Source organism: Sceloporus occidentalis, unplaced genomic scaffold, assembly GCF_023333645.1.
Source record: "Sceloporus occidentalis isolate IW3139 unplaced genomic scaffold, rSceOcc1.0.p SCAF_351, whole genome shotgun sequence".
Taxonomy (NCBI): Eukaryota; Metazoa; Chordata; class Lepidosauria; order Squamata; family Phrynosomatidae; genus Sceloporus; species Sceloporus occidentalis.
In genome coordinates this window covers 459035-486697 of record NW_028317331.1, presented here as the reverse complement: position 1 = coordinate 486697, position 27663 = coordinate 459035, and the positions used below count along the sequence as shown (strand labels likewise).

Below are 27663 nucleotides of genomic sequence, written 5' to 3'. Positions count from 1 at the left end.
AATGTGAAATGCGTTGGTCCTTATGCAGTAAAGTCTTCTGTCCGTCACACCACAGTGCTAACCGAGGGGTCGGACAGATTGAGCTGACCCGTGATATCAGTCGGGTGATATTGCTGTAAGAAAAATACACAAAGAGGAGTCATGAGGATGCCCTGTGCCGAGGCGTCAGATTGTGCTTCAGCTTCTGCTCACGATTCTGTCTGTAAAATGACAATAAGTTGGGCCAGTTATAGAGGCATTCGGGAAACGGAAAAGTCGTTTTCTTTTTTTGTTTTTAAGGAAAAACATTTTTTACACTGAGAACGATATACAGTAAAGACACACAGCTCGTTTCACGGTCCCTGTATGGTGTTAGCGTGTGCGTGTGTGTGAACGTGCGTGAACGTGCGCTAAGCGTGCCCCGTGAGGACTTCTAACCGACCGTCGCTACGGATACTAAAACTGCCCCCCAATAAAGCCCGAGCCCTGGCCTGTCACAGCCGATCGTGTTATTGCCCCAAGCAGCCCTCCCACCTTCCCCCATACCCCCCCCCACGCCCGGGAACCCCGTGTTACAAGCCCCTCCGTATCGAAGGTGGGGATGGGGAGTTCAGCGGTGTGGTGACAGCGGGTCCCCCGGGACACTCTGGACCCCCCCCCCCATACAGTTATACCCCAATGATACCCCCTAAAGTCCAACGAATCAATCCGATCTAAACAGGGGACATCTTTGGGAACGCAGCTAAGAATCCCCCATTAACGCCAGCACCAGACACCCCACCGTTCAACGTGAGACCCCCTATTACCCCGCGCCCGCCCCCCCCAGCGCGTTGGAAGCCTGCGTTGTCGGCCCTTTGTTGCGCTGCAGCTTGTCACGCGCTGGGATTATTGTGCAATACTGTGCGGGTCGCCTCGTAATCCTCCGGACCCCCGCGATGAGATATTTACACGGAGAGCGGGAAGCTCTCCTCCTGCGGTTTTCGCGCCGCGGTTCTCCATGTCGGCGTTTGAGCCACGCAGAACGCCACCGGCAATGAATCCCTTCCCCCGACCTGCGCTCCGTGACATTTTACCCCCAAAGGGTCATTAACGGGACGGAATTCACTGGAAAACAATAAAGGATCTTTTCGGCAAAATTCTGCCGAACAAATTCATTGGAATGAATCCGTGGGATTATGTGTAATCACCATAGCAACGAGTGCAATGTCCGCTCTGATCCTCTGGGGCTAGCGTTTGATTGGCCGCGTTCAGCTTCAGTTAAAGAATCTTCACCCAAACTATTCCTTCCGTCGTACAGTAAATCTTTGTACTACATGACTGCATAGGGTGGATTCACAGTCTCGAGGCTTCTATGAGCCATTATAATGGAGCGCATTCTGCTTCCGCTCAACGGGACCCCCCGAGGGTCTCTGACCGGTCACGGCCAACTCTTCTCAACAGGAGCCTCGGGTCGCCACCAGCGGTGAATGCTTTCAGCATCTCCTAAGATGATCACAGATGGACCGATCGGTGTTAATCAGACCTGCGCTCGTATGAGTAGATCCTGAAAGCCCCCAACACCGCGGGGGTCACATGGAGGAGTTTTGGCTTCAGACCAAAGCTGGAGCCGGTCATTTCCTGCCATACTATAAATAAATCCGTCTATCTGACCGCCAGACCCCGGAGCGAGACCCCCGCGGAGTCTCTACAGCCCCCGACCGGATGTCACACAGAATGCCCAGCAACCCCTTCTCTACCCCCGGCCGGAAAGAGACCCCAAAGAAGGGAGATCAGCCCTGTTAGTACTATTTATTTGCCCAAATTACCCCCGGGGACCCTGCAGACCCCCCCCCCATGTGATTCCTGCCCCCCCCCCCGTTATTCCTGACCCCCCTGTGTAGGTATATATAGATATAGCGGAAGCCGCCGCCTATACGCTGTGTGTGATCAGGTTACCCCGTGTGCGTGTGCGTGTTATTAACCCCCATAGATCGTTACGTGTTTGCGACGTGACACAAAGGACCCCCATGAGACACGATGTCGCGTCCCGCGGGGGTCCTCGCCGGTCTCTCACATTCTCACACATTAAATACACAGCGGGAACCGACCAGAAACACGAACATCAACGCAATTCAGAAACTCTGTATCTACAAATAACAATGCTTGCTTGCTTGCTTGCTTGTTTGTTTGTTTGTTTGTTTGTTTTCTTTCAGGTTTTCACCAAAGTAAAATGGTTATTCTTGGAATTGATGGAACAAGTTGTCTTTTTGGGGTAAAGGAGTGTGTGGGGGAGGGGTCTCTTTGGCAAAATGCTTTAATTTCAAACAAAAATAATAATAAAAATATATACAAAATACATGTGACACAAACACGACATTTGTGATGAAAAACTTTGGCAAAATAAAATATAGAGTGTTTGGGGGAAGCGAACGACATTAAACGAGAACAATCTGGGGGGAAAAAAACACAAAAAAAGTATCGGTTTTAAAGATTGGCACCAATAATAAGGAGGAAAAAGGTAATTTGGTGTCTTGGAACTGCTTAAAAATGACGCTCTGGCTCCAAGGACGCTGTCGGAGGCCAGAAGGTTTGGGGGACATTGGGTGACCGACTGACCGACTGACCGACTGACCGGCTGACCGGCCGACTGACCACTGACCGACTGACCACTGACCGACTGACCACTGACAAACACGAGGCTATGAAATGCCGTGTAGACAGGTGTAGCTTCTGGATGGCCGGTTGGCAGTCCATGGCATGGAAGAAGAAAGACGGGGCTGGAGAGGGGGGAGAGGTGGAAGGAGAGAGAGAATGTTTGGGAAGGGAGGGGAAGACAGGAGAGAGGTGCGAGAGAAGAAATGAGAGTGAGCAATACAAAAGAAGAAAGAGCAAGCAAAAGAGAGAGAGAGGATAGAGAAAGAGAGGTCTGAATTCTTCTCCTTCTTACCGTGTCTTTGCAGGACCTACGTCTCTTGAAGCTCGAGGCCAGGGTGGAGGTGATGGACCTAAAAGAGGCTTTCTTTTTAGGGTCAGGTTCTGCTCTACCAATTTTTCTATCCTAAAATGAATATGTATAAGCGATTAGATACCTAATGTACCCTGAACATGTACAGCCGTGTCTCTGGAGCGTGGGCCTCGCTACGGCGGGACTTAATGGCTCGGATTGTGTGGGTGGGCTTGTATGGACCGTGTGTGGGGGGCTCGTGAGACTACATCATCAATATCAAAACAGTTTCACTGAATAAAGCACCACGGGGGCGATCCGTGTGAAGGATTTACTGCGCCCCCCCGTGGCAGGGTATATCGACCATGTTCAGTGGGTATTAGAGTGAGTGACTGAACTAAACATGCGCAGGAAACGGTCTCATTCATGTTTTGGGGACAAATATACAGTAATCGGGTTTTTTTCCTGTGTAATATGTAGATTTATCCTCTAGTGACCACTGGGGGGCGAGACTGCAGAGAGACAGCCAGAGACAGCCATGGTCTGTGGGCCCTTAGAGTGAGCGTGGACGGCTACGAGACTCTAGATTCACGAGAAAGATAGAAGACTGCGTTAGAGAGCGGCCATTGTATGGAGATTCTGTAAAAAAATGGACCGAAAATTTTTGAAATGGTGCGTTTGGCGCAAAGCGGAGAATTTTTCCAAAAACAAAATTTACAAAAAAAAAAAGAAAAAAAGAAAAGAAAAAAGAAAAAAAAAAGAAAAAAAGAAAAATGGCAAATGAAATTAGGGAAAGCAGAAGCTCGCGTTCTGACATCATAATGACGATGTTATGAAATCATAAGGTGAGGGGGGAGGGGAGAGAAAAGAAAGAATGGATCTGTTCCATTATACCAGCACGGGGTATACGAAAAATTTATTCCACTGGTGACTCGGCACCACGCATGGCATAAATTTTGCGGGGGTCTCTAACCCGTCTTGATGCCGTACATGCGCGACGGGGAACAAGCCGGGTGGATGGAATGACATGTCCCAAATCCAAAATAACCTTTTCCACTTGCGTCCCTTCTAGTCGGGTTCTAGAACTTTCACTATTCTGAGGTTTCCACTCAAATGGCTCGGGGGCTTTTGGTGGCCCGAGAGGGTGGCAAGGGACCACCGCGTTTGGAATTTTCTCTAAGGCTATGGCGGAGTCTTCTAGAAGGTTGGCAAGTGAAAACGGCGGCGCTCTCGTAGGGTATCGGTCGGTGCCGGCAGACGTCTTCCCCTAGGAGAGACCGAGGTCCGAGGTTCTAGACCCGAGTCTGGATCCCGAGTATCGACACTCACCGAGCACTCAAAGCCGGCAGGACCGGAAACTGCCTCGTTTTAAACACTTTTTGGATCAGATCCTTTGTTTTTGTTCCATTTTGTTATATTTTGTTCCATTTTGTTCCATTTCCATACATCGTATCTGGAGTTATTAGCCCAGACTTCCCGTGCCCTTCCCCCGCCATGCCAGGTGTCTCGCTTAGGGCTCGGTGATTCCCGTGCCGCGTGCGTTCAATAAAGGCAGCGAGCGAGCGCGGGCGAGATGTTTATCTCGAAATGACTGAAAGATGGAGCGATTACAGGGAATGTGGGTCAGGAAATCAGCCGGCCGCGGGGCCTTAAAGGGACAGCGACCCGCTGGGGCTGAAGAGTAAAGAGAAGAAGAGATTTGGGAAAATACTCTTTTTGTGTTTTTTTTTCAAAAGGGGGTGCAAATCCACGAAAAAAAACCCAGAAATAGTCGAGGAAAGTTTTTAGTTTTTACATTAATTACGCAAATAATAGTAATTTTGGAGCGCTAATCCTATACGTGGTTGGTTGAAATCGGCCGTGTTTGGCCCTTTAAATCTTGGTATAAACGGACCGGTCAGGACTTCACCCGTCGGTCGCCGCGTCCCGAGTCTGCGGAGTCTGCGGGGGGGTGGGTACCGCCCAGCATTTGGAATTAACGCGGGCGCCGTGGAATTCTCGTCACCAATATGCCAGGTGACGTCGGGCTCCTCGGGCGAGACTTTATTAAAGCCCTTGCATCTTGGTGAAGGGGACGCGTCGGGGTGGACTAATAACACGGGATGTGCCGGCAAACCCCAGCAGCTGCTTCAGAACCTCTTTACAGCACAGTCCCATATCACAGCAATTAGATCTTTTTATCTCTACTGATCGCGTGCCCCGGCTGCAAAGGAAGGGTTAATACATCATAAAAATCACGTAAAACATGGGATTGGGTGAGCTCCGGGGGAAAGCTGCAGTATTACTGCGCATGAGCGCTCAGTGCTTTAACCCTTTGACTGGCAGAGGCATAGAATATAGACATCGAAGGGTTACAGTGATTACCGGTAGTGATTACCAGCAGTGATTACCGGCAGTTACCGGGAGGCTGCGTTAACCTACATGCCCTCGCCCTCGACCTGAATCCTCCCCAAACCCCAATAAGATATGAACTGGAGCTAGCTTTAAATAATTGGATGGGGTGGAAACGGAGTCCTCAATCTCAGGGGGGGGAGAGCCTAGGAACGTACCCCTCTCCCCGCTGCTCCGAGGGGCTTCGGGGGTCCGTGAGATTTCTGGACAGTTTGAGACTATCACTTTTTTGGTGTACGATTGTTGCAGAGACTTTTGTGCCGTACGGCCTGAAAGAACCGTTCATCACTAAGCCTGCGGCCGGTGCGCGGCCCGTGGGAGCGGATCGTGGCCCCCGTGGGGTGATGGGGTAATAACGCGGCTTTACCTTTCGGGCTGATACACCGCGTCACAATGTTTGCTTCTAAATCAGAAAGGTAATGAGAGTTAGAAATGACCCTTTCCGTGCCAGGAGGGACGGGGCGCACCATCGCCCCACGTCTGCCGCTGAGAGGCGGTCGGTGAACGCGCGGTTACGCGGACAGAAAACCCTCCGAATTCATTGATCCAGAACGCGGGGATTCGGCTCGCCGAGAGGAAACGCACCTTATTCCGGTAACGGATTGTCATACCTGCAGGTTCTTTCTCCACACGTTGACCGCGGCGAACGCCAGCTGCATCTGCTTCCTGCGGGCGTCCTTGTGCCGCTTATAGGCGATCTCAATAAATATCAAGAAGATCCCGGCGACGATGCCTCCAGCGACCAGCATGAACACGCCTGCGAGCGGGAGAGACGGACACCGTTATTTACGGCAAACACGGGGAGTCGGGGGGAACGGGGAGGGATTCGGGGGGGATTCGGGGGGGATTCGGGATTATCCGCGGCACAGATTTCAAAGCCGAGACCCTTAGAAGTAAGAAAGCAGGAATCTGTTACGGAGAATCCAGAGGACGCGGAGTACAAGACGCCAGAGCTACGGCCCGTAACCCATTCATACGTGTAAAGAAACCCTCCGGGCCACGAACGGCCAGCGTTTCACGGCTTCCACCGGGCATTTTTAATCCCAAAAAGTACATTGTCCGATGTGTTCTGGAGCAGTCTAGAACCCCTTTGACTCGCGTGGGACCTGGGTCACTGGTCAGGGGTACATTAATAAGTAACGGACCCGATGGTTTAGGTCACCAGTAGAGCCATCGGTGTCTCCATCAGGAATCTCTCATCGGTGGTCCTGGTGGTCTACGTGACCAACGCCAAGTCTCTCTATTTCCCATCATTCATCTTTCCTAGAAAAACAATCGTGGCATTTCTTTTTTATCAGACCTACCTGCCATGTTCTCGAAGGTGAGTGTGGCTGGAGCATTGCTGCGGGAATCGCACTCCTGGTACCTGACCCAGGTCTTATCCAGGTCTTCCATAAAACCATTTTCATGGGATCTACAGAGACAGATAGGATCCAGTTCAGGGGGAAGGGCTGCCGGTCTATGAGATTACCGGTCAGGGCTCCTCCGTCACCGGGGTTCTGGCACCGGACGGAGGATTCGGATGATCGGCCCTCCTTTCGGACCCCTGAGCTCCCGGGAACTCACTTGAGGATGTTGAGGGAAACGTTCTGCTTCCAGGGACTGTCTTTCCTCATTCCGATCCCGAATCCCGAGCGGAAGAACAGCTCCCCGGTGGTGACCAAATCGCATTTCTGAGACGCCTCGAACTCCAGGACGGCCGAATCCCAGATAAAGGCGTGGAGTTTGCTGCGGGAAACGAAGGGGTTAATGGAACAGACGCTCAATACAGAGGGGGCAGCACCCGGGGGCAATATATGAAGCGTGTGCATAACGCCTGGGGACCGGGGGCAATATATGAAGCGTGTGCATAACGCCTGGGGACCGGGGGCAATATATGAAGCGTGTGCATAACGCCTGGGGACCGGGGGCAATATATGAAGCGTGTGCATAACGCCTGGGGACCGGGGGCAATATATGAAGCGTGTGCATAACGCCTGGGGACCGGGGGCAATATATGAAGCGTGTGCATAACGCCTGGGGACCGGGGGCAATATATGAAGCGTGTGCATAACGCCTGGGGACCGGGGGCAATATATGAAGCGTGTGCATAACGCCTGGGGACCGGGGGCAATAGATATATGGCTTTTAACTCTCGGAGCCCCGGGCGCTCACTTGTCGCGCACGGCCTGAATGGCCTCGGCGGCGCTCTCGTAGTTGTGCTTCTCCATGTGCCGGTACATGGTGCTGAGCTCCACCTGTCTGCGGAAGTAAATGTCCACCGAGCTCTGCTTCACCGTGGCGTAAATAAACTTATCGCTGGGGTTCCGGAGCTGCGGGGGACGAGACGTTCGTATAGAATATTATTCACAATCATATATATTACATATAACCCCGCACCGCGACCCCCGACCCCGACTTCTGCCCCTGACACTCGGTAACGACGCAGATTCAGTGATAAACGTTCTAGAATTCTGGAGCCAGCGAGAGAACGTTCCGGATTAGGCCGCGTTGTGTGTTGGTGGCGTGTCCCGGACACCGGTCCTGTCTGTACACGCGGCGGCTGAGGGTCATGTTACACGTATCATTGTTCTCGTGTGTTTGCACAGGTTGGACGCGGGCGACACACAAACCTCTCCAAACACACGGGGCGGCCGCATCTCAAACACTACAATGAACTACTATTACCCTCTACCACCTCTGCCGGGAGACCGTTCCACTAATCTTCCACCAACCCCATGCAAGTTCTCGTATTGTTTTGTTACATCATAAAATACCCCCGGGGCAGGCCCAGCCCTGAACCCATCAGACCAGTCGCGCGGAGGGGTCTTACGCGGGGGTCGTTAATGCCGGTGATCCGCTCCTCTGGTCTGTCCAGCACCAGGAAGGCAGCCAGGTTAGCGGTGTATGAAGCCACGATGATCATAGCGAATCCGGCCCACACCATGCCCAGGATCCGGGCCGAGAAACTCCGCGGGGCACCTGAAATGTAACGCCACCATCAGTGGGGTAACAGGGGGCACGGACGCTGCCTATCGACATGTCTCTGACGGGGCTCTGTGCCAGGGGTAGTTGGTACTATATAGGGGAGAGCGGCAGAGGCTGTCTCTGTACAGTAAGAACCGATCTCTACCTTTAAACTCTTTATTACTGCAGCTTCCATCTTTAAATACAGGTTATCCGCAGCCCCACCACTCACCTTCTCCGATTCCAGAGTTTAAAAGTACGCCCCACGAAAACCACATGGCGGAGGAGAGGGTCAGGGCGTCTTCCTCCTCCTCCTCTGTATTCACTTTAAATCGACCAAACGGACTAAAAACACAGAAAAAAAGTGAGCTGAGACCCTGGGGGCCGCACACGGACGAGCTCTCATTATACATCACATGCCCTCGCCTCGAACACAAAAGCTTCCCTGGAACAGATAACGTGGGTAGAATATGAGACCCCCGACCCCCGGCTGGGAGATGAGCCGGAAATAACCAGAAAAAAGTCACTTTTAGTCCATTTGCTTCCCTGTCGGACGTAATTTAACCGTTTTCATGATTACAGGGCGAGCCCTTTTGGGAAGAAGGAGGCTAAATTAATATTAATGTTGTGAGTTTTGGCCCGGAGACACTTTATATTTTTGATAATTATACGGAGTGATAGCTGCCCAAACCCCCGAAGCTCCTTCATTCAACACAAAACGCGTCTGATCCGAAAAAGTAGGTCAAGAAATGGGGCCCTGAGCTGGAAACCGGCAGAGTTCGGCATTACAGCGAGACGTCGTTGGGGATCTCTTAGGCGATGAGATCCGCTGTGAATAGGGATCTGCGGGATCTGTTATCAGACTCTGGATATTTATCGCGCGCCCCACTCACCTGAACCGATCCAGTAAATACAGCATCACGGCCACCACGTGGACCGAGAGCCCGACCAGGAGCCACAGCGTGCTCTGAAACGGCTGCATGAATGAATCCAGCGTGCTCCTCGGGATTTCCTGCCACGAAATGCCACAAACGTGTCAGGAACGCCACAAACGCGTCAGGATCGCCACAAACGCGTCAGGAGCGCCACAAACGTGTCAGGATCGCCACAAACACGTCAGGAACGCCACAAACGCGTCAGGAACGCCACAAACACGTCAGGATCGCCACAAATGCGTCAGGATCGCCACAAACACGTCAGGAACGCCACAAACGCGTCAGGAGCGCCACAAACACGTCAGGAACGCCACAAACACGTCAGGATCGCCACAAACACGTCAGGATCGCCACAAACGCACCAGGATCGCCACAAGCAACGGCTGCGTCGTACTCAACGGAGCAAAATACTAACATTTAATCAATAACTAGAAAGCTCTAATATACGATATTCTTCTGTTGTTAATAATTCAAGCGGTGACTAGAAAACAAATTATCGGACAATAGCAGAGAGAAATGTGGGGGGGTTACCTTTTTCACCAGGATGGTGAGCCCCTGGTACTTGAAGGGTTTGGAGAATTCGATATATTGGGCCCTCTCGTTGTTGATGGTGAGCGGGGCCACGATCATATCCGCCTGCCCGCTCAGTAACTCCCCCATCATCCCGTTCCACTCCTTCTTATTACTATTATTAACCTGGGAAAAAAGCCATAAAGCGAAAATTATTTCATTTATTAATATTTCACGATCCTCGTTCTTGTCTTTTTTTTTGGTCGACTTGCAGCTGCCTGAGAAAACTTGGCTTTTATCAGATTAATAGGAGCGGATTATGGGATTTAGGTTTAAAGCACCCAAAACATCTGTGAAAATTGTTATATTCTCTAATAGGACAAGAAAAAGCACCCATTTATTAGAAGATAATAATATTAATCAGCTTGGGGTAATACGGCACGTAAGGAGCCTCTGAAGAACGTGTCCGTCCAACGCCTTCCGGCCGTATAACTAATCCCCATATATTCCTCATTTTATATATTAACTAATCCCGTCCTTATAACCCGTTATATCCTGTTCCTCATATTATATATTATATACTCTCCGGCCGTATAACTAATCCCGTCCTTATAACCCGTTATATCCCTGTATATTCCTCATATTATATATTATATACTCTCCGGCCGTATAACTAATCCCGTCCTTATAACCTGTTATATCCTGTTCCTCATATTATATATTATATACTCTCCGGCCGTATAACTAATCCCATCCTTATAACCCGTTATATCCCTGTATATTCCTCATATTATATATTATATACTCTCCCCCCGTATAACTAATCCCGTCCTTATAACCCATTATATCCTGTATATTCCTCATATTATATATTATATACTCTACGGCCGTATAACTAATCCCATCCTTATAACCCGTTATATCCCTGTATATTCCTCATATTATATATTATATACTCTCCCCCCGTATAACTAATCCCGTCCTTATAACCCGTTATATCCTGTATATTCCTCATATTATATACTCTCCATCCCGTATAACTAACCCCATCCTTATAACCCGTTATATCCTGTATATTCCTCATATTATATATTATATACTCTACGGCAGTATAACTAATCCCATCCTTATAACCCGTTATATCCTGTATATTCCTCATATTATATATTATATACTCTACGGCAGTATAACTAATCCCATCCTTATAACCCGTTATATCCCTGTATATTCCTCATATTATATATTATATACTCTCCATCCCGTATAACTAATCCCATCCTTATAACCCGTTATATCCCTGTATATTCCTCATATTATATATTATATACTCTCCGGCCGTATAACTAATCCCGCCCTGATAGGGTGATGGAGACGCACTCACCCGCTCCTGAGTCCCGAATTTACCGTCGGCCACCAGGTGAACCTCGTAAGTAAAGTTCATTTCTTTGGCCAGTTTAATGAGTAAATCGATGCAGAAGCCGTAGCAGCACTGTGGCACCGTCGGGCGTCCTGACACCAAAAAAGAAGCAGTTACTTTACTGAGAGGGTGGTAGATAAGTAGAAAAGCCTCCCAGCAGAAGTGGTAGAGGGTAATACAGTGAGGGTATTAAACATGCATGGGATAGACATACGGCTCCTGAATCTAAGACGAGACCGACGACTTATTAAAGGTTTGAGTCTTCACGGATCAGATGGGCCGACGGGGGCCGATCTGCCGGCAGCTACCAGGATTCTATGTGCCGGTCACAGACCTGTAGATCTCCTTTAGAGGTGATCATGTGACTTTTTGGGCTCCGCCCCCACTTAGTGCTTTACAGCAGGGAGCGGATCGGGGCGGTTTGGGTCGCTCTCTCGCTCGCTCCGCGTACCGGGGATGGTCGTGTTGGGTCCGTTGCAGAAAACTTTTTTAATCATGTCCCCGCTTATGGTGTATTCTTCCCGGCACGTGCCCTCAGCCGACGTGGGCCTCACGTACACAAAAGGCTCCTGGTGGATGGTAACTATCTGTGGGTAAAAAAATGGCAGATTCGCTGTTTAGTGAAGAAATGGAAATCTTGGGGGCCCCCCCTGCTCCTCCCGCTGCCCCTCTCAGTGCTCGCAATGGGGCCACTAGGCTCCAATCACCAGAAAGGTATCATCCTGGCCAAAACACCCAAACCCACAAGGGCCCCCCATGCTCCTCCCGTTGCCCCTAGGGGCCCCATACATGCGCTGATGGCGGCCCTGCGCACAGCAGAGGGGGCACCACTAGGTTAAGCAGGGGTTCCACGGTCCGCGCGGCCATTGAGCGGACACCAACCTTTAGTCTGGTGGACATCTGGTAGCCGGGGGGCCGCTCCGTCTCTCCGCCCGGCCATATTATCTTCCGCTCGTTCTGTATGATCTGCAGGAGTCACAAGTTATCGAAAATTCACTTTAATGCCCCAAATACCCCTCCCCGGGCGCGGCCCCAACGCGGGACTCACGTGGCTTCCGTTGAAGATGCCGACTTGGACCAGTTTGCGGTTCTGCAGGTTCATGACGCTGTAATTGGCGAATTTCCGGTCTCCGTCCTCGTTGAACTCCACGCGCCCCGTTACCCCCTGGGGGTACTTGGAGGACATCAGCACCCTAAAAGCCACAGCACGGGGCAGTTATCTCTCAGCTTCGAGTTACCCCCCCGAAGGCCGCTTTCTATAAAGTCTTTGTGGTTTAATAATCTGCCCCCACCGCTCGGTGTGTCCCCCCTGCCCCCCCCCCCCCCGAGTATGCAGCATTACTCATGCGCTGATCACCTCTTAAAGAGCGGTCCGGTTTTCCAGATGTTGGTGTTTCCCACGCAGCCCCGCGGGGGGTCCGTGATGTTCTCCTTTTCAAACAGTTCGTGGATGGCCTGTGCCGCTACCGCCACGGCATCGCTGATGTGCGCCGACTCGTTCTTACCATTAATCAGCTGGAGGCCGATAACTCCTGCGGGAGACAGCGAGACGTCACAAACCCGGCTTTCCCCATCACCACACAAACACCTGACTTTCCCCATCGCTACACAAACACCCGGCTTTTCCCATCACCATACAAACACCCGGCTTTCTCCATCGCCGCACAAACATCTGGCTTTCCTCATTACCACGCAAACACCCGGCTTTCCCCATCGCCGCACAAACATCCGGCTTTCCCCATCACCACACAAACAACAGCAGGTTCTGCTCCCATGGATTTCAGGCAGACATTGCTCAATTAACTGCTTAGGTTTTAGTTTGGGGAAGGGCGAGGGTCCCCGGGGGGGCGCGGCTCGGCGTCCGGGGAAAGGACTTTACCATCAGGTGCGTAACGCAAAGCGCTCCCCGATATCTCCCTCTCCCCCACCAGCCAGACGTAGCCCGGGCCGATCATCTCCAGAATGGCTGCCGACTTATAGACCGTCGTGGCATCGTCTTCGCTGAAAGAGAGAACAGAGAGACGGTCAAAGTAATGAGCCGGCGGCCGGCGGTCACATCCCACGGCAGCCGGTAACGCCCCCCGCAATCCCACATCGATGCCGGCACGTACCTGCGCAGCCGCGCGCTCCTTCGCGTCCTGAAACGCTTCCACGCGTTTTACAGAGAAAACGATTCACAAAATACAATCGGATTAACCAAAAAAATTATTTCTAATAAAATATAATACTGCAGGAAAAAATCTAATAAAAACATACAAATATTTCTAATAAAAACATAAAAATATTTCTAATAAAAATAATATTACAGAAAAATAGTCTAATAAAAACATAAAATTAATTTCTAATAAAATATAATATTGCAGGAAAATATTCTGATAAAAACATACAAATATTTCTTATAAAACCAGAAAAAACATTCAAATAAAAATAATACTACAGAAAAATATTCTAATAAAAACAAAAAGTATTTCTAATAAAATATAATATTGCAGGAAAAAATTCTAATAAAAACATACAAATATTTCTTAAAAAACAAAAAACATTCAAATAAAAATAATACTACGGAAAAATATTCTAATAAAAAGTATTTCTAATAAAAACAAACATATTTCTAATAAAAATAATACTACAGAAAAATATTCTAATAAAAACATAAAAAGTATTTCTAATAAAAACAAAAATATTTCTAATAAAAACAAAATGTTCTAAAAAATATTTCTAATAATATTATAGAAAAATATTCTAATAAAAATATGTTTTCAATAATATTTCTAATAAATACTATTATTATAAATATGAATATTCTAATAAAAAATATAGAACACTTAAAATAATAAAATAAGTATATATACTTCAACTAAAAATATAAAATTATCATAAAATTCTTCAAATAAAAATAGAATATAATGGAAAATATTTGTAATAAAAATAGAATATTATAGAAAAGATTTGGAACCTAAAATAAAATTTCACACCCCCCGCGTTTCCATGGTAACTTCTGTATTAATTCCCCCTGCGCTGTTGGGTATAGAAGTCATCATAAAGGGCTGATCAGGGGGGTCAGACCGGTTGTGCGGTTTACGCCCCCCCGCGCGCCGAACAATCGGACACGCGATTGGCCACTAATTAGCTAATGTGGGTCTTTAACGGACTCCTCGTTAGTTAATTGCTATTCGCTTGTCGCCCAGCAACGGGTTAATTCATCACATAACTGATGGGCCCTCAATGTCCTCCCCTTACAGTTCAGAAAGAAGTTTTTAATCCTTTTCTTTTTCTCACTCGTCGGGAAAAACTTGTTATTTTTTGTCTTTGATGTTTTTTGGGGGGTATTTCGGTGAAATTTACTGATTTTGATCTTATCGCCCCGGCTCGTGTATACGGTTACCGCGCGTAAACGAAAAAGGAGTTTGAGTCCCGTCTCTGCGGCGATAAATCCACCGCCAGCCCGTCCGGTTAGTCGGGGAATCGTCGCCGGAGACGCGAGAGGGGAAGCGTTAGAACGAGGGGTGGAGGGCAGAGGCTGAGAGGTAAAGTTATACAGGGCGAGCGGGATATTACTGTGCTGCAGAGGGATCTAGATAGACCGGGGGGCCGGGCACACAAATGGCAGATGAAATTCAATGTAGATAAATATAAAGTTATGCACTTCGGGGTACGGAACGCACAAGCAGCCTACACCCTAAACGGCAGTGAATTAGGGGTCACGACAAATGAGAAGGATTTGGGAATTTTTATAGACAACAAACTAGGCCTCAATGTGCGACGTCAGTCAGCAGCCGCTAAGGCCAGGAAGGTAAAAGGTAAAAAGGGGCATCAAGTCGCGGGATAAAGATATAATTTTGCCTCTGTATAAACCAATGGTAAGGCCGCACCTTGAATATGCTGTGCAATTTCGGGCACCTGTTCTAAAGCAGGATATCATAGCACTAGAAAGGGTGCAGAGGCGGCTACAAAATTCATAAAAGGAATGGAGCTCTATAGTTATGAAGAAAGATTAACAAATTTAAATCTGTTTAGAAAAACGGCGCCTCGCAGGGGATATGATAGCATTATATAAATATATACGGGGCCGATATACATTATATAAATATATGCGGGGCCGATATACATTATATAAATATATGCGGGGCCGATATACATTATATAAATATATACGGGGCCGATATACATTATATAAATATATGCGGGGCCGATATACATTATATAAATATATACGGGGCCGATATACATTATATAAATATATTAGGGGGGCCGATATACATTATATAAATATATTAGGGGGGCCGATATACATTATATAAATATATGCGGGGGGCCGATATACATTATATAAATATCTTCGGGGGGCCGATATACATTATATAAATATATGCGGGGGGCCGATATACATTATATAAATATATACGGGGCCGATATACATTATATAAATATATTAGGGGGGCCGATATACATTATATAAATATATTAGGGGGGCCGATATACATTATATAAATATATGCGGGGGGCCGATATACATTATATAAATATATTCGGGGGGCCGATATACATTATATAAATATATTCGGGGCCGATATACATTATATAAATACATGCGGGGCCGATATACATTATATAAATATATTCGGGGCCGATATACATTATATAAATACATGCAGGGCGATATACATTATATAAATATATTCGGGGGGCCGATATACATTATATAAATATATTCGGGGCCGATATACATTATATAAATATATTCGGGGCCGATATACATTATATAAATACATGCGGGGCCGATATACATTATATAAATATATTCGGGGCCGATATACATTATATAAATATATTCGGGGCTGATATCCATTATATAAATATATTCGGGGGGCCGATATACATTATATAAATATATTCGGGGCCGATATACATTATATAAATATATGCGGGGGGGCCGATATACATTATATAAATATATTCGGGGGGCCGATATACATTATATAAATATATTCGGGGCCGATATACATTATATAAATATATGCGGGGCCGATATACATTATATAAATATATTCGGGGCCGATATACATTATATAAATATATTCGGGGGGCCGATATACATTATATAAATATATGCGGGGAGGATAAACATTATATAAATATATGCGGGGCCGATATACATTATATAAATATATTCGGGGCCGATATACATTATATAAATATATGCGGGGCCGATATACATTATATAAATATATTCGGGGCCGATATACATTATATAAATATATTCGGGGCCGATATACATTATATAAATATATTCGGGGGGCCGATATACATTATATAAATATATGCGGGGCCGATATACATTATATAAATACATGCGGGGCCGATATACATTATATAAATATATTCGGGGGGCCGATATACATTATATAAATATATGCGGGGAGGATAAACATTATATAAATATATGCGGGGCCGATATACATTATATAAATATATTCGGGGGGCCGATATACATTATATAAATATATTCGGGGCCGATATACATTATATAAATATATTCGGGGCCGATATACATTATATAAATATATGCGGAGGCCGATATACATTATATAAATACATGCGGGGCCGATATACATTATATAAATATATTCGGGGGGCCGATATACATTATATAAATATATGCGGGGAGGATAAACATTATATAAATATATGCGGGGCCGATATACATTATATAAATATATTCGGGGCCGATATACATTATATAAATATATGCGGGGCCGATATACATTATATAAATATATGCGGGGCCGATATACATTATATAAATATATTCGGGGGGCCGATATACATTATATAAATATATTCGGGGCCGATATACATTATATAAATATATTCGGGGCCGATATACATTATATAAATATATGCGGAGGCCGATATACATTATATAAATATATGCGGAGGCCGATATACATTATATAAATACATGCGGGGCCGATATACATTATATAAATATATTCGGGGCCGATATACATTATATAAATATATGCGGGGGGCCGATATACATTATATAAATATATTCGGGGCCGATATACATTATATAAATATATGCGGAGGCCGATATACATTATATAAATATATGCAGGGCCGATATACATTATATAAATACATGCGGGGCCGATATACATTATATAAATATATTCGGGGCCGATATCCATTATATAAATATATTCGGGGCCGATATCCATTATATAAATATATTCGGGGGGCCGATATACATTATATAAATATATTCGGGGCCGATATACATTATATAAATATATGCGGGGGGCCGATATACATTATATAAATATATTCGGGGGGGCCGATATACATTATATAAATATATGCGGGGCCGATATACATTATATAAATATATTCGGGGGGCCGATATACATTATATAAATATATTCGGGGGGCCGATATACATTATATAAATATATGCGGGGAGGATATACATTATATAAATATATTCGGGGCCAATACAAACCATTGTGTGGGAATCTGTTCATAAACAGGACTGTGCACAGGACGCGGGGTCCGGCGTTCAGACTGGAAGAAAGGAGATTTAGTCTAAGGCAGAGGAAAGGGGTTTTTACAGTAAGGGCAGTAAGGATGTGGAATTCTCTGCCTGCAGAGGAAGTTTTATCGGGGTCGGTACAGACGTTTAAACTCCACTGGATGGATACCTGGAAAAACATAATATTCGGGGATATAATCTGTAATTATGGGGAACGGTTTATTGATCCAAGGAGAAATCTGACGGCCATTTTGGGGTCAAGAAGGAATTTTTTTCCCTGGTTTGTGCAAAATTGGAAAGAGCGAAACTGGGGTTTTTTTGCCTTCTTTTGGATCAACAGCAACAAATTAACAGATATAGGAAAGGCTGAACTTGATGGACACAGGTCTTTTTTCAGCCTATATAACTATGTAACTATGAGTTACTGGGAGGGAGGTGGATAAGTGGAACAGCCTCCCAGCAGAAGCGGTAGAGGGTAACACAGTGAGGGAGTTTAAACATGCGTGGGATAGGCACCCGTATACTGCTTTTCCCTGAGGTGATCGATTTCTCAGAAGCCTCGCACAGAATGTTCTGGAAGCCTCGGGGCGATTTTTCGTTTTCCGGCATTTTCATAACTTAACGCAGCATAAAAGAGACGATAAATTGGGGATTTTCCGGTTTTACTGCCTTGCGCTACGGCATATGCTGGCGCTATATAAATAAATGCCCCCCCCGGCGCACGCTCTCCAATCAGCCATTTTACATTTTTTTTAGACCTGAAACACTCTGCGGATTCTTCAGACGACAAAAGGAAATTCATGTTTATTCCGGCCCCCGGCGGCCCCCGTCTAGTCGCCCGTTTCTCCTGCTGTAAAGACTCAAACCTTAATCAGTCGTTGGTCTCGTTTTAGATTCAGGAGCCGTATGTCTATCCCATGCATGTTTAATCCCCTCACTGTATTACCCTCTACCACCTCTGCCGGGGAGCTGTGCCACTTATCCACCCCCCCTTTTCAGTAAAGTAAAACACAACAGACGCTCCAGTTGCTGGTTTCTGTCTTTACGGCATCTCATAGACGTTGATGACGGGATGACCTCATAATCCAGATGATCTCACCTGGCGGACAGGATGATGACTCTGGCCTCCAGCTCTTTGGCCTCGAGGAGGAGCGCCGTGACGTTTTTGGTCCCAGGGTCAAAATGTAGAACCTTCTCTGCCTGTGATTAGTGTGAGCAGATAGAATTAGCAGATACGTTACAAACCCTGCGGGGGGGGGAGCCATGCTGCGCAGGAGAAGAAGGTTAAAACATGTTCACAAAATCAGACATTTCTTTGAAACTCTACATTCAATCATTTTACATTTTTTTTCTTTTTTTCTTTCACTTTTCCTCTTTTTTTTTTTGATTTTGCACCTTTGCATGCAAACTGTCCGTCAAGACCCAAAAAGAAAAAAAAAAACCACGTGCATTTTATAGGTAGTAGAAGAAAAAAAACGTAAAAAAAAAACAAGTCTGGAAATGCAATTCAAAAGTCCAACGAGTGTCCTCTTCCCAAAAACAAAAAACCAAAAAGAACCACAAATCAAAAAAAGAAAAAGCTTACAATAATTATTCAGATTTTTTTTTAGAGATTTTTTTGACCTTGAACAGTAAAAATAATTTATCAGATTTAATCTTCTTTAGAAAAAAAAATGAGTTGCGGGTAAATTTTTTTTTTTGGCTCACATGCATTCCTTACCAAGCTTTCGCTGCTGGAGGGGCCCGCGGTGGAATTTTATTTATTTAATTTTTGTTTTTCCGTAATTTTTGACGGCTCCTCCAGCATCAAAAAGTTTTTAGTTTTTTTTTAAAAAAATAAATAAATAAATAATTAAAAAAAAAGTAACTTCTGGGGTGGAATCTTTAACTTTCCATTATGTTGCCCAATCCAGAAATTGGATTGCGCAAGAAAAATATCAGTGTCGGAGCACCCAAATTTAGGTGTGGGGGGGGATTTAGATGGCATCGTTTTTGGTTTTGGGGTGTCTGTGGCTGGTTAGAATCGGTGGGCTACGTGCATTTTCCATGCATATATACCTTGGGTCCGCGCTTGTTGTCATAGGAAAGTTGGTCGAGGCTTTCATAGCTCCTTTTTTTACTCTGATGAATAATGTGCACAGAGAAAATATGTAGACACAGAAAAATATTAAAAACAGCTGAATATGGCGTGCAGTAAAGCAATCCAACACCCGCCACCTCCTTCCACCTCCGCTACGGGGGGCGATAGCCCCGGAGCTCGCAAAAACACAACAACATACCATATGCTCGTGGAGGGGAAAGGGTTAAAATGACGCGACTTTCTGGCAAAATGCGGAATACGTATGGTTTGGCGTGTCTAAAAAAACATGGATGCCGCGCCGTTAATCCGTAAAGCACATGCAATGGCGCGGCTCGGCGGGAGGTATATCGACGATGTTTTTTTTTATGGCTTCTCGGATAGGTCGGGGGATTGGGGGCCTTGATTGGCCGCTTGGCATGTTGGGTGAATGCCTGGCGGGAGAGTGAAAGCATGGTGAGTGGCCGCCGCGTATCCAGGCGTCGGCATCCGGCGGCTGCTGGCCTTAAAGTGCCCCCCCCGCCCGGCCCTGGTTGAGATTAGATCTGTGGGAGGAGGTTGGGACCCCGCGGCTGGCGTGGGGTGGATTGGGATCTGTGGCAGGAGGTTGGGATCCCCGCGGCTGGCGTGGGGTGGATTTGGGATCTGTGGGAGGAGGTTGGGACCCCCGCTGCTGGCGTGGGGTGGACTGGGATCTGTGGGAGGAGGTTGGGACCCCGCGGCTGGCGTGGGGTGGATTTGGGATCTGTGGGAGGAGGTTGGGACCCCCACGGCTGGCGTGGGGTGGATTTGGGATCTGTGGGAGGAGGTTGGGACCCCCGCGGCTGGCGTGGGGTGGATTTGGGATCTGTGGGAGGAGGTTGGGACCCGCGCGGCTGGCGTGGGGTGGATTTGGGATCTGTGGGAGGAGGTTGGGACCCCCGCGGCTGGCGTGGGGTGGATTTGGGATCTGTGGGAGGAGGTTGGGACCCCCGCGGCTGGGTGGATTGCGTGTTGGGGCTCAAAGGGTTAAATGAGGGGCTGGGTATATCGGCGACGTTCCGGTCCGTGTTTTTTGTGATCGGCGAATGCCCCGGCGGGGGGTTGTGGGGATGGCGGTGACTTCAGCCTCACAGAGCCGAGAAATCCAGAAACAGGAATATTTTATAAATATTATCCGAGTGTTATTATATGTGTAACATGTTATATGTGTAACGTGTTATTATATGTGTGATGTGTTATTATATGTGTAACATGTTATATGTGTAACGTGTTATTATATGTGTGATGTGTTATTATATATGTAACATGTTATTATATGTGTAACGTGTTATTATATGTGTAATATGTCTAATTATATGTGTGTTACCCTTTTTAGAACGCGATGTTTTTAGGCCACGCCATGTGGTGCAGCTGATGCCGCCTCGTGGAATCGTCTCCCTGCGGAGCGGCCGGACTGCCACAAAATGGGGTGGTTTATAAGGGGTTAATACGTTATAAATGCATCTAACCAGATATGTAGTAAAAGGGGGCTCCGTCCCGAGGGCCACCTGAGGGGACCGGCGGCTGACCCGTTGTGCTTTAATACTGCCCCCTGGCCCCGCACCGCTAGGCACCGGCTATTGGAGGGTCTTTCTGGTACGGGGGGCCGAGCGAGCGGCGGGTGGGACAGGGACCGGGATGCAGACCTGTCGGGGCGGAGGAGGCTCACAGGAGAGGATGCAATGTACAAGGCGGGGGGGTAAAACCCGGACTGGAATATAACTGGGATATCGGCTGCTGGTCCGGGGTGACAGTGTACTCGGGCTGCGCCACGTGGGTTAAAGTCCTCTGCCACGCACCCGGCGCGCCTCGATCTATACACCGCGATGCCCGCGTTTCTAGCAAATGCGTCGATCAATTGATATTTTACCCGGCGGTCTCCGGGTTGCCCCCGCATGCTATCCGCGTAAGCAGGTGCGGGAGCCCGGGGCGGGTCGCGCATGCATGCATTCCCTGCTAACAAGCCCACAATGCATTGGATGCAGCAGCATTCCAGAGCAGCAAAGACACGCAATATCAGTATGTTAATGTGTGAACGGTACGGATCGAGGGGAAGCGCCCCATCACCCGCGCATGCACGGAAGTCAGCGCCCGTTCCCACGGCTTTCCTTCCTGTCGATTCTCGTTACTGATAGATTTGCGAAGCTCCGGGGCTATTCCCCCTGATTGATCGAGTTGCGCGTCGGAGATTCTGGCCCTGGGGCAAAGCGCATGGGATGAGTGCACACGGCTGGGTCAGATAACAGCGAGACGGTGCGGATGTGTAAGCGTAATGTGCGCCATGTTACATGGGAAGAGGAATGTGTGTAACGTACACGGAACATCTGGAGGTTCTAGGTCACGCGTGGAGGGGCGTGGAGATACTGACCTTGGTCTCTTTCTCCTCCAGCAGGGTCTCCAGCTTCTTCTGCGCGGCGCGGCCCTCGTGGTCGTCGCTGACGATGAGGATCACGTGATTCCAGCCGAAGAGCCGCATCATCTCAAACCAGACCAGGGCCTGATGGGAGTAGGGCGGCACCGTGCGCAGGAACGACAGGTGGATGCTCTGCGAGGGCGGAGACACAATAGATATGTGTGGGGACTCGTGGTGTGTGCATGGCGTGTGCCCGGGGGGCGGCGCGCTGCATACGCTGAACGCGGGCGATCCTCCGGCCGCGCAGGTTCACTCATCTGATGAAAAGAACGCCGACAACAGATCTGGGGCGGAAGGACCGTGAGAGCAGGACTGCGCGCAATTCACAGTACCCTCAGCCAGCCACGTCGCTGCGCCGGGATTATCTCTTTCATGGCCGTTCCACCGGACTCCAGACCGGGTTACACAAACCCCAGAAATAGGACTTTGTTGGCGTCCCTTTATTAACGCAGGCGCCCTGCTGAGGCTTCCAGCCCCTAATCAATAATCGATGCAATCGCCCGTTCTACGGATCGATGAAATGATTAGTAGTAGTCGGCGCAGGAGTGGGTGATACCGTACGGACCGCCTGTAAGTCGGATCCAGAGCTCACGGGAACCTTGAGTGGGATCCTCCAAGTCCCGTCCAATCACAGGGACAATCACAGGACAAGAAATCCGTTCCCATAAATCCTGTTCTGTTTTTTTTCACCCCAGTTGTAGTTTTTGCCCCATAATATAACATTTTCAGTATGAGTTCTCGCTCTGTTATCTGATCCCCGATCTGCTAAACACCGCGACTCCTTATCATACTGCCTGTGGGGAACAATAGAACGGCTCTGTCTTAATCACCCAGCCGGACTCTCTGACTAACAAAAGTCTATAGAGGAACGGACGCCATAAAGCATCAGCTCAGTGCGGTGTGTGAGCCGGGAAAGTCACCCAAACTATTACTGTACACAGAATGTAAGCTCTGCGGCCCAGACGCTTCGCTGTAACAGAAAACGCGCGCCGTTACCTTGTCAGAATATATGGACATGCGCGTCGTCAAACCGATGACAGGGATCCGGTAAAACCCGGCGGTGTACGAGACGGGGGTCGGCGTTAGATGGTCGGTGGGCGCTGGGGGGTGACTCACTAATATGGCGTAAACCTGCCGGGAAAAACACAAAAAAAGCAAAGAAATTAACCCACAAGGTGCTGGAAAAGAACATTTTAGGAATTTACCAAAGTCAGACGATTTAATGACATTCAAGAAAAAATATCCAAAATAATCAAATATTTCCCAGGAAATGAAAGAATAAAATGCAATAAATTCATCCCAAATTCTGTGTCTGATGAATGACCGCATGGTTGAGAGCGTTCTTTAATGTATGTACATGTGTTTGCCTGGACATACGTGTGCGTGCCGATTCCTTTCCCCCGGGGCGCCCAATCGCATTATCTGGGTGTCTGGCGCTCCGGTATAATCTGCCCCCCAGGAATGTTCCCGTCTGCACATTTTGGCAGGAGAGCCGCACACGCCCGGTCAGGACTGGAACACGTTCCCGGGACACATGACGGGATGATTCCACATCATGTATGTATTATGCAAATCACTAATTAACACCCAGAAAAAATCATCCCCTTTACCCCTTCAAGGCGGAATAAATATATGAATGTGAATGTTACTGAAATCCCTTTACGCAGGAGGCCATTTTGTTTCTGGAATCCCCGCCCCCTTCTCTGCGTCCTGGGCCGACGAGTAGAAGAGGCTGCCGGGGCTTGTTTGCCGGCCCGCTACTAGGACATGAAACGCCCCCCCCCCCAGCCCCCGGGAGACCCCCGTTGGTCACAGGATAGGTTTCGGCCCCCGCGTTATTTCTCTGCGTTTACGTTTTATGTTCCCCTGAAGTGACTAAAACCACCGGCTTCTTCTGGAATGATTCCGGGTATCTGCCCCAATTCAGAATGGGCGATGATGGCACAAATTCCAGGTGCAAATAGGGTTAAACGGGCTTTAGGCCGATCGCTTTACCGTAAAATGACGTAAAAGGGAGCGACGTGGGGTTTATTATCGTGGTAACAATAGCTGCTCGCGGAAGGGGGAACTTCCGATAACAAAATAATAATAATAGAATAATGATAAAATAAAATAATAATAATAATAAAATAATAATAAAATAATAATAATAAAATAATGATAAAATAATAATAAAAAATAAATAAAATAATGATAAAATAATAATAATAAAATAATGATAAAATAATAATAAAAATAAATAAAATAATGATAAAATAATAATAATAAAATAATGATTATAAAATAATAAAATAAAATGATTCAATAATAATAAAATTATGATAAAATAATAAAATTATGATAAAATGATAATAAAATAATATAATACAACAATAAGAAAATAATAATTCTGATAAACGCCCCAACCTTCTTTACAGTAAAGTGATTAACCCTTCGTGGCGGCGTGTTGGGTTACGGGCGGCAGACATGCAGGACTCCAGCCTCCGGCACAAGGTAATGCAATTTATTAAATCGCATACTTAACGGCGAGCCGTGATTCCCCTCGGAGACGCATTATCCTCGCAGTAACGGCCACACGGGACCCCGCGGCCGGGGAGAATATTAAATGCGGGAGGTTAAAATCAATGCAGCAATTAATCATAACGCCGGCCGCCCAAAAATACCCCACCAGAGGCAACAGGGCAAAAAGGCTGGGGTGAAAAAAAATCACCCCGAGTTATAAATCTCACGCCCCTGCGTGCGGCCAAACGACCAATCACGAGTCGTTTCACGGGCAGAAATATTCTAAAATATAATATTATTAAAAAATTATATTTATATTTTTTTCTTCTTTTTGGCTTTCAGTGAACTCGGCGCTGCGCGGCGTTAACCGAATCGCGGATTATTTCCACCAGAATGGAGGCTGCGGGGGGGGGGGGTAATTTCAGGATTACTTAGAGATTTGCCGGTGGCGTTCGGCCACTGATCGCGGTAATTAAAGTGAGATGGCAGTGATGGCGGGACTGTCTCGCAGCCGGGGGTCCGGGACCCCCTAAAATGTGCCCCCAGGTGACGTGAGGAAAATTGTCAGGAACACGTAGGCTGTGAAGGCTTTGGCTGCTGCAGAACCTCCTGCGAGGCGGCGACTGATTGACAGACTCGGGACCAAGAGGTTTTGCAGCAGCTCAGAGCCTGAAAGGCCCCCCCCATACATCGTAACTAACGGCTCTACAATATTACAGTGGATGGGATTTCTTGTTACCATGACAACTGCATCCCAGGCTCTAGTGACTTTGTATGAAAAAATAATGGGGCCCTCAGGCGTGAAAAAGCTGGGGCCCCTACTAGTAACGATTGGGGTAAAGCTGCTACCCCCTGCTAGGTGTAAATCAAAAGCCCCCACAGCCAGTTAGATCGGATGGGGTAGATCTGGGACCCCCGATTCAGCCCGGTGCGGGGGGTATATTTAGGGCCAGGTTGGGGGGGTAATTCTGGGTCGCCCGATTAAGAAAGGTGGGGGGGTATATCCAGGACCCCCGCACATACACACTCCGCCAGCTGTGGGGGTGTAAATCGAGGACCCCCGGTGAGCCAGGTTGGAGGGGGGGGAGAGCTGCATTGCGGAGACGTCTTCATTGGAATTCATGAGGAGGAGGAGGGTGGGGGATGGGCAGACTGACAGGTTGCACTGATCACCGAGGGGCTGCTGGGGGCCACTTATCCATCCACAGCGAGGGTCCGGGGAGGCCACTGAGCTCCGTGTGGGACCCCCTCACATTACCTGCCACGCTAGGGAATTGCCCCGTGTCTGTTACCCCAACCCTGCATTAACCATTTCAGCCATGTGTAACTGAATGCATCGGCACTGGCGCTGAAACAGTTAATATTCGCTCTGAATATCCCAGACCGAAGGCAGCCCTTTTACCCCCGGGGTAAATCCCCCCCCCAGACACACGCTAATCATAGCGAGCATTGCAGAGGTTAAACATCTCGTGTAAAGGGGCACATTGCGTGAGCGCACTGTATGTAGCGTGTTGGCAGGACGCCCAGGGCAGGGTATCTGGATACAGGGTAATAATCATGTATGTACACTAACATAGTAACCGCCGGTATACGCAGTAACATCATGTATGTACACTAACATAGTAACCGCCGGTATACGCGGTAACATCATGTATGTACACTAACATAGTAACCGCCGGGATACGCGGTAACATCATGTATGTACACTAACATAGTAACCGCCGGTATACGCAGTAACATCATGTATGTACACTAACATAGTAACAGCCGGTATACACGGTAACATCATGTATGTACACTAACATAGTAACCGCCGGTATACGCAGTAACATCATGTATGAAATAACACACAGCTGCATCCATGTAACCCATATTATCACACAGCACACGGTACATACCGTCCGATAACACTCAGCATAAATCTATTCATTCCCTGCTCTATGTTACTTGTATGTAGGAACGGGGGGGGGGTAATAAAATGGGGGAAATGTGGGTGTCATGTATGGAATAGCATGCGGATGGCATGTATGGGCTGGTATGTAGATGCCATGTGCACTGGTGTGTTTTATGGCATGCGTGAGCTGATATATATAGGCTGGCATGTAAATGGTTTGTATGTGATGGTATGTGAATGGCATGTATGGGCTGACATGTATTGGTCAGCATGTTGATAGCATGTATGGGCTGGCATGCGGATGGCGTGTACGGGCTGGCATACGGATGGCGTGTACGGGCTGGCATGCGGATGGCGTGTACGGGCTGGCATGCGGATGGCGTGTACGGGCTGGCATGCGGATGGCGTGTACGGGCTGGCATGCGGATGGCGTGTACGGGCTGTCATACGGATGGAGTGTACGGGCTGGCATGCGGATGGCGTGTACGGGCTGGCATGCGGATGGCGTGTACCGGCTGGCATGGGGTGCCCGGGGTTACCTGGCCGGAGATGAGGTCCTCGCACACGGACAGGGCCATCTGGATGGCGTTTGGCTTGTGGGTGACGGACGTGGCGTTGAGCTGGATCTTCCATGTTCCGTGTCTCTTGTTGGCCTGGGTCACGGCCTCACGGAAGATCTGCTCGTGTTTCTTGGTGCTCAGAACGGCTCCGATGTTCACGATTTTGGGGTCACATCCAGCTCTGGCGAAAGAGAACAAGAAGAGGAGCGCTAGCAGCAGGAGGCGCATGGTGTCCATGAGGTGAATACAACCCAGGAGAGCCAACGTCCCGTCCGGCGGGGTCTCCCAGCTCCGAGCGGGGGGGGAGCTGAGAGGAGAGAGCCAGAGGGGCAGATCCCTCAAGGTCTGGATTCCTCCCTCAGGGACTGGATCTCCCCCTGATGGCTGGGTCCCAGGCTCTGGATCTTCTGCTGCCTGGATCCCTGGTTCTGGATCTCCTCTGACTGTTGGATCTCTGGTTCTGGATCTCCTCTGATTGTTGGATCTCTGGTTCTGGATCTTCTCTGATTGTTGGATCCCTGGTTCTGGATCTCCTCCTGATGGCTGGATCTCTGGTTCTT

At 47.9% G+C, this 27663-nt stretch overlaps 1 protein-coding gene across 5 annotated transcripts; it reads right to left on the bottom strand.

Moving 5' to 3' along the window:
- Positions 1-44: 44 nt before the first annotated feature.
- Positions 45-27340, bottom strand: LOC149274062 (glutamate receptor ionotropic, NMDA 1). 5 transcript variants are annotated; one of them, XM_089505861.1, is made up of 23 exons: positions 27083-27331; positions 23144-23278; positions 22103-22279; positions 19695-19757; positions 18736-18836; positions 12981-13102; positions 12459-12633; positions 12150-12294; positions 11984-12067; positions 11544-11688; positions 11066-11193; positions 9706-9870; positions 9133-9251; positions 8472-8584; positions 8106-8254; positions 7448-7605; positions 6860-7021; positions 6598-6707; positions 5905-6050; positions 4123-4131; positions 3437-3484; positions 2906-3016; positions 45-113 (listed from the first exon to the last, which is right to left on the bottom strand). In XM_089505861.1, the coding sequence occupies exons 1-23, from the start codon at positions 27329-27331 to the stop codon at positions 45-47; spliced, it is 2883 nt and encodes a 960-aa protein (XP_089361987.1). The 5 variants fall into 5 exon arrangements, with proteins under 5 accessions (XP_089361987.1, XP_089361988.1, XP_089361990.1 ...); XM_089505862.1 differs by lacking the exons at positions 3437-3484; positions 4123-4131 and having other exon boundaries at positions 11553-11688; positions 27083-27340; XM_089505864.1 differs by lacking the exons at positions 2906-3016; positions 3437-3484; positions 4123-4131 and having other exon boundaries at positions 11553-11688; positions 27083-27340.
- Between the last annotated feature and the right edge of the window lie 323 nt (positions 27341-27663).

Excerpts from the sequence above, each read along its gene's own strand:
- LOC149274062 (XM_089505861.1), bottom strand. The coding sequence starts at position 27,331 with ATGCGCCTCCTGCTGCTAGCGCTCCTCTTCTTGTTCTCTTTCGCCAGA. Across the intron at positions 19,758-22,102 it reads TGGAGGAGAAAGAGACCAAG|AGTAAAAAAAGGAGCTATGA; the intron begins GTCAGTATCTCC and ends ATTATTCATCAG. Across the intron at positions 8,255-8,471 it reads AAACTCTGGAATCGGAGAAG|GTGCCCCGCGGAGTTTCTCG; the intron begins GTGAGTGGTGGG and ends GTTACATTTCAG.